Raw genomic sequence first — 14,978 nt, forward strand, 5'->3', positions numbered from 1 at the left:
TTGTGTTGGCGGTTTGTTTTGTGAATAAAGGCGTTTTCAGGGTTTGTGGGACACTATGACAGAACTTCTGCTCTCTGAATCAGATTAATGTGAGGATTTTCTGTCCTGAAGGATCTCTGATTCTTTTCCACCCAGCTGGGCCTTTTAGTGTCGTCCATTTGGCATCTTCTGAAAGGGATGTTGATGAGGCGAAACCCAGTCGCCTGGATCTCTGAGCGCTGAAGCCACAGAGCTGAGTGTGGCACTGAGTGTTAAATCCCTCTGTGCTGAATATATGGAATAATATACACTACTGTCTTAATGAAATAACACAATAATCAATATACACAAAGTTCTGTTTGTAAAGAAAAAAAACTTAAAATCCATTCTTTACAGTGCTGGTGCAGAGTGGATATGCACATTTTAAAACATTTTAGACACAAAGGCTGTGTTCCAGTTGAATGTTACTGAGGTATACTGTATACTATATACTGGTCCTAGTTGTGGTAGTTTGTCAGGTAAGTATACAAATCTTTAACATAAAAAGTTATTTTGTACTATTTGTGCTAAAAAAAAAAAAAGCCACTGCATGTTCTCCAGCTATTGTTATTAATACTATGATAATATAATATTTCAGGTTTTTTTTTAGTATTACCACTAGTACTAGTAAAGGAGAGTGGAAAACCATCACACCTATTATTCTAATTCTAAAATTTCTAATATTGTTCAAAACACAAGTAGCTTCTCCCCTTTGCATTGCATTGTGGGATTTTAGCTGTGTCTAATTTATCAATGAATGGACCAACAGAAATTCTCCAAAAATAAACTCTTTTTACACTGACTTTTATTGAAAGTTAAGAACTTTTTTCTCATGTAAATCTTTTTGTTATTTAGGAGATACAGGTTATTTTCTTTGTATACAGCTCTTGAAAAAAAATAAGAAACCTCTTCAGTTTCTGAATCAGTTTCTTTGATTTTGCCATTTATAGGTTTATGTTTTATTCGATAAACTACAGACAATATTTCTCCCAAAATCCAAATAAAAATATTGTCATTTAGAGCATCTATTTGCAGAAAATGAGAAATAACAACAAAAAAAAGATGCAGAGCTTTCAGACCTCAAATAATGCAAATAAAACAAGTTCATATTCATAAAGTTTTAAGAGTTCAGAAATAATCAATATTTGGTGGAATATCTTAATCACTGCTTTTATGCATCTTGGCATCATGTTCTCCTCCACCAGTCTTACACACTGCTTTTGGATAACTTTATGCTGCTTTACTCCTGGTGCAAAAATTCAAGCAGTTCAGTTTGGTGGTTTGATGGTTTGTGATCATCCATCTTCCTCTTGATTATATTCCAGAGGTTTTTAATTTGGTAAAATCAAAGAAACTCATCATTTTTAAGTGCTCTCTTATTTTGAAATATTTAAAACGCTCTATTATTTTACTATTCTACCATTAGTAGTATGAGAGAATGGGAAAACCGTATCCAATCATAACCGAGAGGCGGGCATTCCCAGCCAATCGTGGCGTTTGGGGGGCGTGGTTTGGTCTAGTGCAGTGTTCTGTCTGTATTCCCACGCGCCACATTCGCGCGCAGCCTGAGCTCACGGAGATAGAAGAGCTTAGATCTGGAGAGAAGAACGATGGGTATGTATCTAGAACCAGGGGAACCTGGGGAACCCGGGCGTGGAACCGGGAGGAGGGCAGAGGGGAACCTGTAGATTTAAGGCAGCTTCACATGGAGTTGTTTGTTTTGTTAGAACTTCTTACCGGTTCTTGTATAGCTCTGAACTTATCTCTCCGTTCCACCTTAAATCCTGCAACAATTCCATTTAACGTTACACTTCAGTTTTATATACAATGTAATTACAGCACCACTTAAGGTGGACATCAAAGAAATGAACAAGAAGCGAGCGGTGGCTTCATAAAATATAACTTAAAATGCATCACTTAAGGTGGAACGGAGAAGTTCCAAGCAGAAGAAACCAGCTTCAGAGACAAAAGAAAAAGTAACTCCTGTGCTATTTAATAAGATTTAAGGTGGAACGGAGACTTCATCTTCATAGAGAGCAACTGTCTGCTCTGTTTAATGCATAATTAAGGTGGATTGTACTTTTAGGAAATTTGAGTGCAACTTTAAACTGCAATGTTTAAGGTGGAATGAAAGGGTAAAAAGAGAAGTGCTTTGATTTAACATCTTTAATATAATTCAACTGCAATATTTAAGGTGGAATAAAAAGTTTGGAATAATCAAATGTCAGATTTATGTAGTTTAGCTTCTGCACTATTTAAGGTGGAATGATAAGGTTGGAAAGTCAACTTCAGCTTTGTAAAATATACCTGTTGAACCATTTAAGGTGGAATAATAAGGTTGGAAAGTCAACTTCAGCTTTATAGAATATTCATGTTGAATCACTTAAGGTGGAATGGGAAGTTTGAAAGAAGAAGACAATTTCAGCTTCATTTAATTGCTGCTCTAATTAAAGTCAGCTCCAGTTTTATAGAATACTGTGTAGATTGATGCACTATTTAAGGTGGACTGGAAAGGTTGGAATAAGACCTGCACTTCAGCTTTGTAGATTATTCCTACTGCCCACTTTAAGGTGGAATGGAAAAGTTAGAACAGCAAAAAGCCAATTTAAGCTTCATAGAGTGTAACTTCTTCACCTTTTAAGTGTGGAACGGAAAATAGGAATAAGAAGCAGCCGACTTCAGCTTCCTACCTGTTCCAGTGTCTGGCTGACCCGACAAAAGCAGGGAAGGCGATTAGGGATCAAACTAAAAGGATTGTCTCGGCAATGGCTCAGCACAGGTTGGGAGTGTGGGGGGTTGTGTTCAGTTATTCCTGCACTAATAGAAAGTACCAGTATCTCCTGTGTGTTTGTGATATCTTAAAGACCTCAGCACACTTCCTTTAGACTGTCGCCTCGTCACATAAGTCTGGTCATGCTTATGAAGACATTGTCCGGTGTTATAATCTCTATTATCTCCTCCCTGGAGGCTCTGCATGCCACTGGGGATTACTCCGGCTTTGTGTTGGAGCGATATCTCTTAATTCCAGCGGAAAGTTGTTGTTATTTTGTGTAAAAGACTCCAGGAATGTGGTTAATATGTGGTTAATCGGGCATTGGGCCGTCTGCTTCACACGTGTGAGACAGGAGGAAGTCCTGTGCCACTGACACTCTTAAAGACGTCCAGCAGACGGTGAGGGTTTAGGAGGTTAAGAGGACTGCGGTCCTCACTATCTATCACAATATCGCCTCTCTCGCTCTTTGTCTGTCTCTTTCCGTCTAATAATAATCTGGCCTAGTTTTACTTTTACTACTAAATACACCAATGTGGTTGAAGAAACAATAACTACTGTAATTGAGTAAAAGTTAGATGTGTCAAGTAATGAAGTACAAATACTTATTAATTACGCAGATCTATACTTAATTACGTTATCTATACTTTACTGGAGTAATTATTTTGAGACGACTTTTTACTTCTACTTTTTAAATTTAAATAATTTCAGCTGGTTTTCATTCCGGCCTCTTATCGTTCAATAAAACCCCTATCCAGATAAATCTCTCCATCCAGATAGAGTGAATCTGATTGTGATTGGAGAAGAAATAGAGAAGCATTAACATATACCATTCTGACTCTCTTGGTTTACATCTCTTTTTTTTTTGTTCGGCATATGTGGAATTTTCTTTGTTCTGTTCAATCTACTAATAATAGGTGAAAACAATCTGAAAACAGGTCTCTGTTTAATGTTTGTGCTCATGAATAGATGGAGACAATCTGCAGTAGAGTGATTTTGGATTGGTATTGTGGTTTTCACTCTACACAACCGATCATTGACAATCTTTCAAATGGTGAACACACGGCGAGTCTGTCTGCTCTTTAAAATCAGAAATCTTGGTATATCTCCATCCTTGTCTTTCTCCTTGTCTTTTCTGCTTTGCTTTCTCATTGGTTGTAGCAGTCGCTGACTGGTCCAGATATCAAACCTGCTAGATATTCGTCAGGGGCTTGCATTGCTGTGAAATTAGCAATAACTTTGGTGATCAGTTGGATTCTGTCTTTCAGAAGTTCACTTTTATAGTGACTGACCAAGTGGTGAATAAACAGCAATGCTCCTCCAATCCAAGGCTTTTCTCGAAGATCTCCAAAATCTGCCTTAAAATTGTATAGTGTGCCTCCATCCTTAGTTTTTATAAATGGACTGGGAGGTGTTTTAACTGTCCTTTAAACTAAGAAAACAATGAAAGGTCAGTTTCCTTATGAAGGACGTCCTTTAAATACATTCATCTGAAAGTTCTTTTCTAGGTTTGCTCAAATACATCAGTCTAAATCATCTCTGGGTGCGTGGATGTGGTGGATAACTCTTCTTTAGAGGCCTGCAGTGTGAATCTCAGGGTGGTCTGAATGTTGTGGCTGTACTCTTTATGTTCGGGACACAGCTCCGTGTTAAACTTTACTATAAAGGCTTGTTTGCAGCTGTTTGGATGTGTGTGAATGGCTTGCTTGTGTATAGATTTTTGGGGAGGGGGTGGATGTTGTGGTGCGTTTTTGTCCAGTGGCAGGGCCGGTTCAGAGGGGAGGGATACTGGACTTTGTTTGATGGCCTTTATCTTGTCGGAGAGAGGTCCAGTTGTGAAACTGGTCACTGTGTTTAGTGTTTTTTTGAGGTCTTGTTGTTCTGAACGACTTAAATTAAAGTAGCTCCACCCTTAATATCAGCGAGTCTAAATATCTAAAAATTCACATTATTGGGTCAATGATGAAGTGTTATAGTTATAATCAGTTTTACAATTAAGTTGATTTGTAATTGTACGGTAAATCAGGGGTTCTTGTCTCAACTTGTCTCAACTCACATGATCATTAAGTCACAGTCCATAGTGTGGGCAGTGTGCCAAGTCCTGCTGGAAAATGAAATCTGCATCTCCATAAAAGTTGTTATCAGCAACAGCAAAAGAGGGAAGCTGTAAGATATGAAATGCTGTGAGATCTTGTGGGAAAACAAAACTGCTCTGACTTTAGACTTGATAATAAAACACAGTGGATCAACACCAGCAGATGACAGACATGTCTCTCCAAACCATCACTGATTGGTGGAAACTTCACACTAGACCTTGAGCAGGACTGTGTGTCTCTCCACTCTTCCTCCAGACTCTGATCCCTTGATTTACTTTAAATGAAATGTAAAAATTACTGATGATCAGTGATGGTTTGGAGAGACATGTCTGTCATCTGCTGCTGTTGATCCACTGTGTTTTATTATCAAGTCTAAAGTCAGTGCAGTTTTGTTTTCCCACAAAATCTTACAGCTCTTCATATCTTACAGCTTCCCTCTGCTGATAACAACTTTTATGGAGATGAGGATTTCATTTTCCAGCAGGACTTGGCACACTGCCAAACAAAAGTACCAATTGGCCTTATATGATATTACAATTTTCTGAGACACTGATTTTTGGGTTCTAATTGGCTGTAAGCCATAATAATCATCAACAATAAAATAAATAAATGCTTTAAATAGATCACTCTATGTGCAATACATCTATAAAATATATATATAACTATATAACGCTGAAGGAGCTCTATGCAGGTCTGAATTCGAGTGCGTTTTTTGAGTTCCAGCTTCACACCTGCTGTTGGTTTCATCTCTGGAGCTGCGCTGCTGGTTCATATTATGCTCTGGGCTGCTTATTATCCGGGCCGTGTTGTGGAGTTGGAGGTCTAAGTATAGTCAGGATGCCTTGAAGTGGTCTTGTGAGTTACTGCTGATGCCGTGTTGTTGTTCTGCAGTGACACATGAGGAAACCATCCAGCTCTTTTAACCGCACTTTCTGCCCTCTGTTAAAGCTCACAGTCAGAGACGTCTCCTCTGAGCCGCAGTAAAGAGACATGACTTAAAGCTGTGCTTTATTCCAGGATTATAGATAACAGAGTCACAGACCACATAAACAAGCCTGGTACAGATTCTTTACAGACATGTTTTGAGTAAATATCAAAGTAACACGACTGATCGTTAACTTCGGATGCAGTTAATCAGCGAAGACATATGCTGTGTTTTGACTAGAGGCGGAAATCACAGGGCATCTCACGCTATGAGATTAACACAATACATTGTCTACAATAACAATAATATCACGATACACTGATTCTACAATACTCTGTATATTGCAAGACAATTCTGTACGATACTTCACAGCATGTTACTGTTACTGAAGAGGATAAAATACTCCTACATTAGCAAATAAAAGGAATTGGCTTTATGGCTTTATTGGTGTCAGTTTCACACAATTTGACAACCAATACCTTTTAGTAAATCAAATTAGGGTGAAGTCTTAGGGAGTTTGCACGCCTAGGTTTAAATAAAAGTATTGATATTTGATGCCACATATCACTTATATGTATATTAAAACAATATATCAGAGTATCGATATTTTGTCTCACCCCTACAAAACACATTTCTAAAAACATTTATTTCTCAAAACTCATTCAATTCTTCATTTGTTTGGTAAAGGATGTGCTTTTTCCCATTTTAACTGTGTGAAGACAGAATATTCCAGTTCCAAGTAGAACATTTCTACGGGAATGCCTTCTAAAAGATGGGTTTTTTACTCAGAAAGTCTTAAGAACCCCACAAACTCTGAGTGTAAACACACAGAGTTGTCATAAAACATAAATATGCCAAAAACATTTCTTTTTCAACCCTTTTCTCAAAGTTTGGTAAAAACGTAGGGAATTTCAACTGGTAGACAAGTCCCCACAAGTCAGGTTTCCTACTCAGAAAGTCAGGAGAGCCTCACCAAACCCAAAAGTTCAGAATTCAAGATGGCTGCACTGCACATCACTGCAATCAACAGTAATATTAGTGCAGTTTACCATTTTTTTTCGGACTATAAGGTGCACCAGATTTTAAGCCGCATTAAGCAACACAATTAAGGATGCCTACATCGAAGTGAGCAAGAGTGTTGCCATGTTTCCCTTCTAATGGTGAAGCTTACGTTTATTTACAGGAAGCTTAGTTTTCCAGTATATTGGTCAAGGGTGAAAGCTAGCCGCGGTTAGCAGTGCTAACTTATACATATACTCTGTACTTCATCAGAGTGGCTTTACTGCTCCTTACAACCTGACTGGTAGAATTCATACACAGGGTGCACTGACTATTATTGAGAAAATTAAAGGACTTAAAGTGCACCTTATAGTCCAAAAAATACGGTAATGTGTTGGCCTCCTGCATCTACGCTACAGCAGATCCATCTGCCAAAAAAAAACGTCTCTTTCAGTGGAAAATTAAATCAGAAGTTGGAACTGTAGTGCAGTCTTGTGACTCCTGTGAGCTACCAGTAATGAAATACAGCAAACTCTGAGCTTATCTCCGGACACTTCTCCTCTGTTCTCTCAGTTTTAGACCTTGATTAGCAGTGGAGGGGCTTTTTAATCCTCCTGAAGCTCCTCTGCTCTCTGAGCTAACTCCACTTTGGCCTGAATGATTGTTGTTGGGAGCGCAGTCTCGGAAACTCTTACTCACCGCTGGCTCGGAGTGTCCTGCAGGTCTGCGAGTTGCCCTGTTGTTTATGAGGAATCTGAGAGTTGGTTTGTTTTGCAGAGTTTGGTTTGGAGGACAGCGAGGTTCTGTATAATTTGCTTATCCTTATGTGTCGTCGGTGCTATCGCAGAGATGACGTCAGACTGGGCACTGTACACAAAGTTGGACATCAATTAAACATCAAGAAAAATGAACTTAATTAAACAATAAAACCATGTGCAGAGTCTTTCAGAGCTTTCATAACATTGTAGATCCACTGGGGAATGAAAAAGAAACTGAAAAACTAAGATTTTGAGAAGTCTTTGTTACTTTGAACCATTGTATAAACATGTGGAGTTGCACAACAAAACAATACCTGTTACATGAGAACAAAAAATATATGTCGATATTTATTTCCAGGTCACTTTGGAGATTTCTATCAGTCCAGTAAAATTCTCATACATTACTGTATAAAAATACTAAAACCTGATTCATATTATGTAAAAAAGTGAAACACAACACAAGTGGAGATTATGGAGATTGAGTTAGTCTTTAAAACTAAAACAGACTTTGTTCTTGCTATTAAAGGAGCAGTTTGGTAAAAAAAAAAAAAAAAAAAAAAAAGGTTCGTAACGACTCTCTTTTCCCCAAATTCAGTTTGCTTGTTTTCTATGTGGTGTGTTACTTTCTTAAAGTTTATAATGAAAAAAAAAATGCTACGCTAAATGATGCTAAGAAACACTATCAATTTTCTCATCTTTATAAAAGCAGGTGCTTAAAAAATCCATACTTATGCACTACATGTGCATGAACCTTTTATTCATGATAACTATAAAATATCATTAATATTGCTTTCCTCTACTTTTAAATCTGAACTATTTGTTGTAAAGTTCAAAATATCCTTTGGTTATGTATTGGTACCAGCTGATTTTCAGCCATTGTTTGTGATCAGCAAAGCTAACAAACACCACTAACCACAAAATTACCTACAAAGAAGACCATATTTAACCATGACCAAAGATAAAACTGCAAAAGGAATCAAGTCCAAAGTGAGTTTTTAAGATCATTATATTTTAGTGCCACTGAGAGCATTACAGAAGCCCTGCATGGTGATGCTTTACAAAGATCACGATTGACTGATTGTACTCACTGTTTTTGCCATTGAATTCTGTGAATATACACAAAATTCAGAGTCTTATTTTGACACTAACATCACTATTAGTAATCAAAACTCAGCATCTGGGCGCAACCTATGAGAATACAATGAGTTCGGGGTGGTTGTTGATTCTGAAGAGCTGATAAACTCTAGGGTTGCATGCTTGCGATTTATTGTTTTATAGAGAGTAATGGGAGTTGAAGCTGAAACTGTTCTAATGGAAATTTTGTTTATTAATATTAGCAGAAATTATTGCGTAGAACTAAACTAGAGCTCTGTAGAACCAATCACAGCCTTAATTTAAATCTTCACCGATTCAAAATCCTTAAAAGGTGTTCATTGTTACACCCCTAATAGATAAATGAATGATTAAATGTAGGTCATGAATGGATGTACAGTCATATATCTGCAGGATGAGCTGTGTTTTGAGTTTCCAGAGCCAGAGTCATCATCAGTTGTTTTGATAACTGGCTGCTCTCTGGGCTTTCTTCCATTTGGCAGGAGCTCTAAATCCAGATCCACATCGGTTACGGCTTGGCAGGACGCTCTTGGAAACGTAAAGGCTGCAATGTTTCGCGCCGCTAATGAGAGCAGAGTCTTATTTTACTCTTATATTACTGACATGCTGGTTATTCAGCTCCTCCATCTCTCTCCTCTTCAATCACGGCTCAGTTCTTTAGTCTGTATTTGGTCAATTTAATTTCGATTTTCAGGCCTGACAAAGAGGGTCATTGTTAATTGTGAGATGAAATGATAGACCCCCCTTTCCCTGACTAAAGGCCTATTCAGAAGCCCGGGGTTGGGGGCTAAATCCGCGGTTGGCCCCCAGAGGTCACCCACAGTTACAGAACTGTCCCACTGTCACATGGCTGAAGACCGTCTCTGAAGTCTCTGAAGTTCTGAAGGCTTAAAGCGATAGTTCTGTCAGCAGTCAAACTCCTTTTCGTTATTTGCCAGGGCCTTATACACAAGGCTTATACACAACCAATTAGCATTGGTTCTAGCTATCTGTCTAATGTACCCAAAAAGTAATAGAGGCACATACCCCACCAATAAGCATAGAAATACATGTACCTTATGTACAGTAACTAACAAGTAATGGAGGCTTATTCTTCATCATTAGAGTCCAGAATATATGAGGCTAATATAGATATCAGTGCTGTAATAAAGCTAACACCTCACCAGCACTGGACTGGAGCTGTGAAGGTAATAGGCCTATAGCTAATATATCATAGAAGGTTTCACCACAAGGCTAATGTAGCTAAACAGAAATGGAAGCATAGAGTCACTTTCAATATGTGGCCCTAAATCGGATACGTATCTGATCCATGAACATGCGACATGAATGTAAACGGTCAAATCATGCGGAATTCATGCGTCTTTATGCTTTTACGCATTAGCATTAGCATTAGCCTTACATGCTTCTCTCTCGTACTCACACTGCATCTCTTGGTGCAGCTGTGCAGCTATAGCTGCTTAAAAAAAAACAGCAAAAGCAAACCGCCTGTCCTTTTTTCACCTCCTGGAGCTGAGCATGAACTTCAGAGCAGCTGTTTACTCTCCACTCCAGCAAAAGATGCCCCACATATGAGCTGCTAACTCATCCATTTCCCTTTATAAAGCTACGAGTCTCTCCTCTCTCTAATATGAGGGTTTTAGTTGTTGGTGAAGAAGGAGGCGTTTATACAGGTATTAATGTGCAGCATGTGAGACGATTCAGGAACAGATTCGTTCACATTACACACAGATACAGATCACTTACATTTACAGTGAATGTGAACCGACAAGATTGTAATGTGAACGTAGCCTCCAAACTATAAAGACTCCAGGTATGCTAACACTTGAATCTAAGTAGTTTTTTGAGGGTTTGCACATATATTTTCCTCACCATTCAGCGCTGGGGCTGCAAGGCTAATATAAATGAATGTCTGTCCGACTGGGATGCGCTGACGTGACATCCTGAGTGGAGCTGGAATGTATGTTAATCTAATCCTGTATCTAAACACTTAGAGTGAAGTGGTCAGATGTGAACAGGCTCTTTGATTATTGGCTGAACCGTCGCTTTAAAGTCCTGAAAAATAAACACACATGCACGCAGAGCTAATAAAGGTCTGGCAGGAGCTGTTGGAGAATCGCTTCAGTCCGGAGTTTAGTCCCTCTGTTGTTTACTGACAGTGCGAGTGTTTGTTTGTTTATCAGATGGTCGCGTTTGGGGGGCCGTGATGCCAAGTCTGTGGGGGGGGGGGGGGGGGGGTGGTGTTTCATGTCGCTCTTTGTGGGAGAAAAAAGCGTCAGTCAGCGTCAGATGTTTTGTTTTTGTTCCACTCGCACATTTCCAGAAGGTCCTAGTGAAATAACGCTACACACACACACACACACACACTCACAAACACACACACACTCACCAATACACACACCCACACACCAATACACACTCACACACACACACACACACTAATACACACTCACACACTCGGGCAGAGGCACGCTTCAGTGCAGTCTAAGCTCCATACATCATAGCAGAAGCCCACTCAGGACCCTCCATGTGTGTGTGTGTTTGTGTGTGTGTGTGAGAGTGTGTGTGTGTGTGTGTGTGTGTGTGTGTGTGTGTGTGTGTGAGAGTGTGTGTGTGTGTGTGTGGACAGTGTGAATGAGGGCGAGAGAGAGAAACCAGATCGATTATTTTTTCCGAATCGCCCTACTTTCTCCTGGCCCTGGGTGGAGGGATCGTTGGTTGAGGGATCCTGGGTGGAGGACTTTCATTTTCCAGCAGGACTTGGCACAATGCCCACACTGCCAAAAGTACTAATTGGTCTTATATAATAATCTAATTTTCTGAGAAAAATTGATCACTCTGTGTGTAATACAGCTCTATAATATGAGTTTCACATTTCTAACTTAATTACTGAAATAAAGTAACTTTTCTCTGATATTGAAGTTGTTTCAGATGCACTAGTATGTGATGTGGTTAATATGGTATGTCTAGTGGGCTTAGTGCTAGTAGGAAGTAAAAGTTCAGAAAGTAAAAGGGACCTTTGACCTCCTTTTCTACGATTAGTCTAAAGCCAACCTAACCAAATCATATTTATAAATCTTGTACTCTCTCAGGAAATGACCGGACGTGTGTCATTCTGTTGCATGCTAGTGTGAACACAGGCTAACATTAAGTGCTGGGCTAATGTATTAGCATTTGGCTAGCATGTTATATCAGGTGTATATCGAATAAGTGCATTATATGGTGGCTGATGGATTTTTACTTGTGGCTAAAATGAAAGGAGACTAATTAAGATAATGTCTGATAATTATTTACATCTTTTTAAATGAAATGTACTGAATTGAGGTTGTTATACTGGGTGTGGGTTTCCCACACAGACAGACACTGGAGTGACGGAGGAACAGAAGAGAACCTCTCACTCATTCACAGGCCCTTCAGGTTCTGCTGCAGGATGAAGAGAAGGCCTTCAGCCAGGGTCCTCTGGGCTTTTCTGAGCCGTACGGGTGAAAGTGTTTGTTAAAGTGGTTTGAAAGCGGGTCTGAAGGCTCAGGGGGTTCCTGGCTCGGGGCCCGTGGAGCACATTCAGTCCCCACAGACGCCTCTTTGTGCCTCTGCTGCTCAACTAAGACAAAAGGCTCCTGGGAGCCTCCTGACCGAAGCCCTCGGCGCGGTAATCACCTCAGGGCTTCATTTGCATCTCACACGGGGAACGCTGGAGCTGCTGAGCAGAGTTTTAAACTTAAAACACCAGCCCAGAATCACACGCTGAATTTTAAACACCTTTAGAGCTGTGGAGATGAGTGATGAGGGGGCTAAGAGGAGGGGTTTGGTTTAAGTGTGGGGTAAATGGGTGTATTTGAGAAGAGTGGGTGGGGCTTTTTATGTGGGGCGTGGCTTAAAGGACTGTTTGAGTGGGGGTGGGGTATGTGGGTGGATGTGATGTAGGGCTGCACGATATATCGTTTAAGCATTGTCACATTGCAGGATTAAAACAAACACGTTGCAGTCATGTTGCAGTGTTTTGATTCTTGACACAAGAAGTAGATACACAGCGCTGTCTCTGTGTCTGTATGAGTGACAGGCTGTTGCTGCCTGAGAAGCGTGAGGGGGAGAGGGAGGGAGAGGAGCAAACACGAGGTAACCACACGCATGGCCTCCATCATCCACATGGTTGGGCACGTGCTTGTAAACGTGAGCACGTGTGGAAAGCTGTGCTCCTCAGTGCAGCACAGTTTATCAGTGCAGATATTTCCAGTTACAGCTGAATTCACACTTTTAATCCCAGAAAAACAAACGCTCTTATTAACCTTTTAAAAAGCCATTTAAATGTCTGATTAAAGGGCCGATTACTGTTGTTTTGCTGTTTTCCTCTGGTTTGCGAGCTCGGTGCTGACTCAGCTCTTGATTGGTCCGGACGTGAGACAGTAGCGCACGGGTGGGGGCGGGGCTGGTGACGTCATGGGCCCTGCATTGTTTAATATTGCGATATATTGCCGGAAAAAAGAACATTTGCAATGTGAAATGTTTCCAATATCGTGTTATGTGGTTGGGGATATTTTATTGGCCTGAGCTGAGTAACTGGTGTATGTACAATTACAAGTAACACTCAGCAATATTATCTATGTATAATATTACTATATTTCAATTCTGTATTTTCGTAATGGAAATATCCCAGAGCAATTAAAAAATTACTTAAATACAAATGCAGAGATTCAAAAATATTCAACTCATCAGTCTTTAGATCTTCATCTTTCAAAAGTTTTATTTTGTAGAGCTTAAATTTAGGAGGACAAAACTGTGGAATGATTTTAAACATTTGACAAAAAAGAATATTCATCCACAAAACATTAAAAAAGATGTCTAAAAGATTATTTTATAAAATTTTTGTACCATTACATGTTCACTGTTTTTTTGTGTGTTTTATAGCTGGAATTTGATATTCTTTTGTTGAAGTTTTTGTTATAAGTCTTTGTTATAATTTCTCTACCTGCACTGTATTTTATGCTATTTGCATTATGTGCTAGTGTTACGAAAATACGATTTTGTTCATATTTTCCAGCCGAACGTTGCTCAGGGTTTTCCGGACCCTGCTGGAGTTAACATGATTAGAAACATCTGAGTTCTTTGGGGGGAAATCCTGAGTGGGCTTTAAATCTTGTCAGTGGCTGGAGATAAGGACGGTTCACTGGATGCAGAACCTTCTCCTGGTTCCTCTTCTGTTTACATCTGTTGGTACTTTTAGCGACGAGCTGCTGGAGCTATTTTATGAGAAAGCCACGGGGTCCCGATCTGGGTTTTCCTGAAGGAAGGGATTCCTGAAACTTGTTAAAATACCGCAAGTGGACTTTGGAACAGTTCAGCATCAAATCAAAGCAGCATGATTGATCACGGACTCCAGGGGTGTGTGTTTATGGAGATAAGATTAGTGAGAGTTTAAGTCCTCCAAGTGTAATATAACGAAGCTCTCGTCACAATGTAGGCCTGTTGCAATAAATAGTGCCATTATAATTGTGCAAAACAAAATTATTGTTAATTAAAGAGCATTTCATACCACTGATATAAAAAAATAATAATACAATGTTTAAAAAAAACAATGAACAAAAGATTTAAAGTGAGAATTTTTACTGATATAAATTGTGTAATTTGTTGAGAACAAAATGACATAACATTAGATATGGTGCAATATCACCCACCCCTAATTATCACATCAGGGTTCTACTTTTTTACTGTTTTTAGCAAAAGAAATATTCACACTGTTCTCATTTCATTTCCCATTATATATCTACTAGAGACAGATTATATCTGCCCAGTATCATTTATTTCACTTTAATCCTGGATATATGGAGATATTTGGAGTGCATTGTTATTATTAGTATCATGAATAATATTTCTGGATCATTGACTTCTGTTACAAATCTGATAAAATTCTTTTTTTTTAATATCTCAGTTGTCTCAGGGTTGTGCCATATTACATTGTATCATCAATCAATCATATCATCAATTAATCAATCAATTAATCAATCAGATATTATATATATATAGCACCTTTCAGACAACTAAGACTGAAATTCAAGGTACTTACTTTACAGGTGATTGACGAAATAAAATAAAATAAATTAGAAGAAGGAAAAGCGAGAAAAAATATAGAATTAATAATTTAATACAAAATAGAACAAATTAAATGTTATAAGCACTACATCAAAGCCCCAGACTGAACAAATAGGTTTTTGCCAACATTTTGGAGCTTAGTGGCAAAAAGCAGCATCACTAAAGGCCAAAGGTGCAGTGATGCAGTAATAAATTTTTATTTTCATTTTGTTGCA

General features: G+C 38.9%; 1 protein-coding gene across 1 annotated transcript in view; it reads left to right on the plus strand.

The window, feature by feature from the left end:
* The first annotated feature begins 1,539 nt into the window (after positions 1-1,539).
* The window catches only part of gpm6bb (glycoprotein M6Bb), a 48,326-nt gene continuing 34,887 nt past the window's right edge, over positions 1,540-14,978 (plus strand). Inside the window, exon 1 of the mRNA XM_049485293.1 lies at positions 1,540-1,632. Within this exon, the coding sequence (XP_049341250.1) occupies positions 1,629-1,632 (4 nt within the window). The 5' untranslated portion in view covers positions 1,540-1,628. The remainder of the gene's footprint in view (positions 1,633-14,978) is intronic.

Source organism: Astyanax mexicanus, chromosome 11, assembly GCF_023375975.1.
Source record: "Astyanax mexicanus isolate ESR-SI-001 chromosome 11, AstMex3_surface, whole genome shotgun sequence".
Taxonomy (NCBI): domain Eukaryota; kingdom Metazoa; phylum Chordata; class Actinopteri; order Characiformes; family Acestrorhamphidae; genus Astyanax; species Astyanax mexicanus.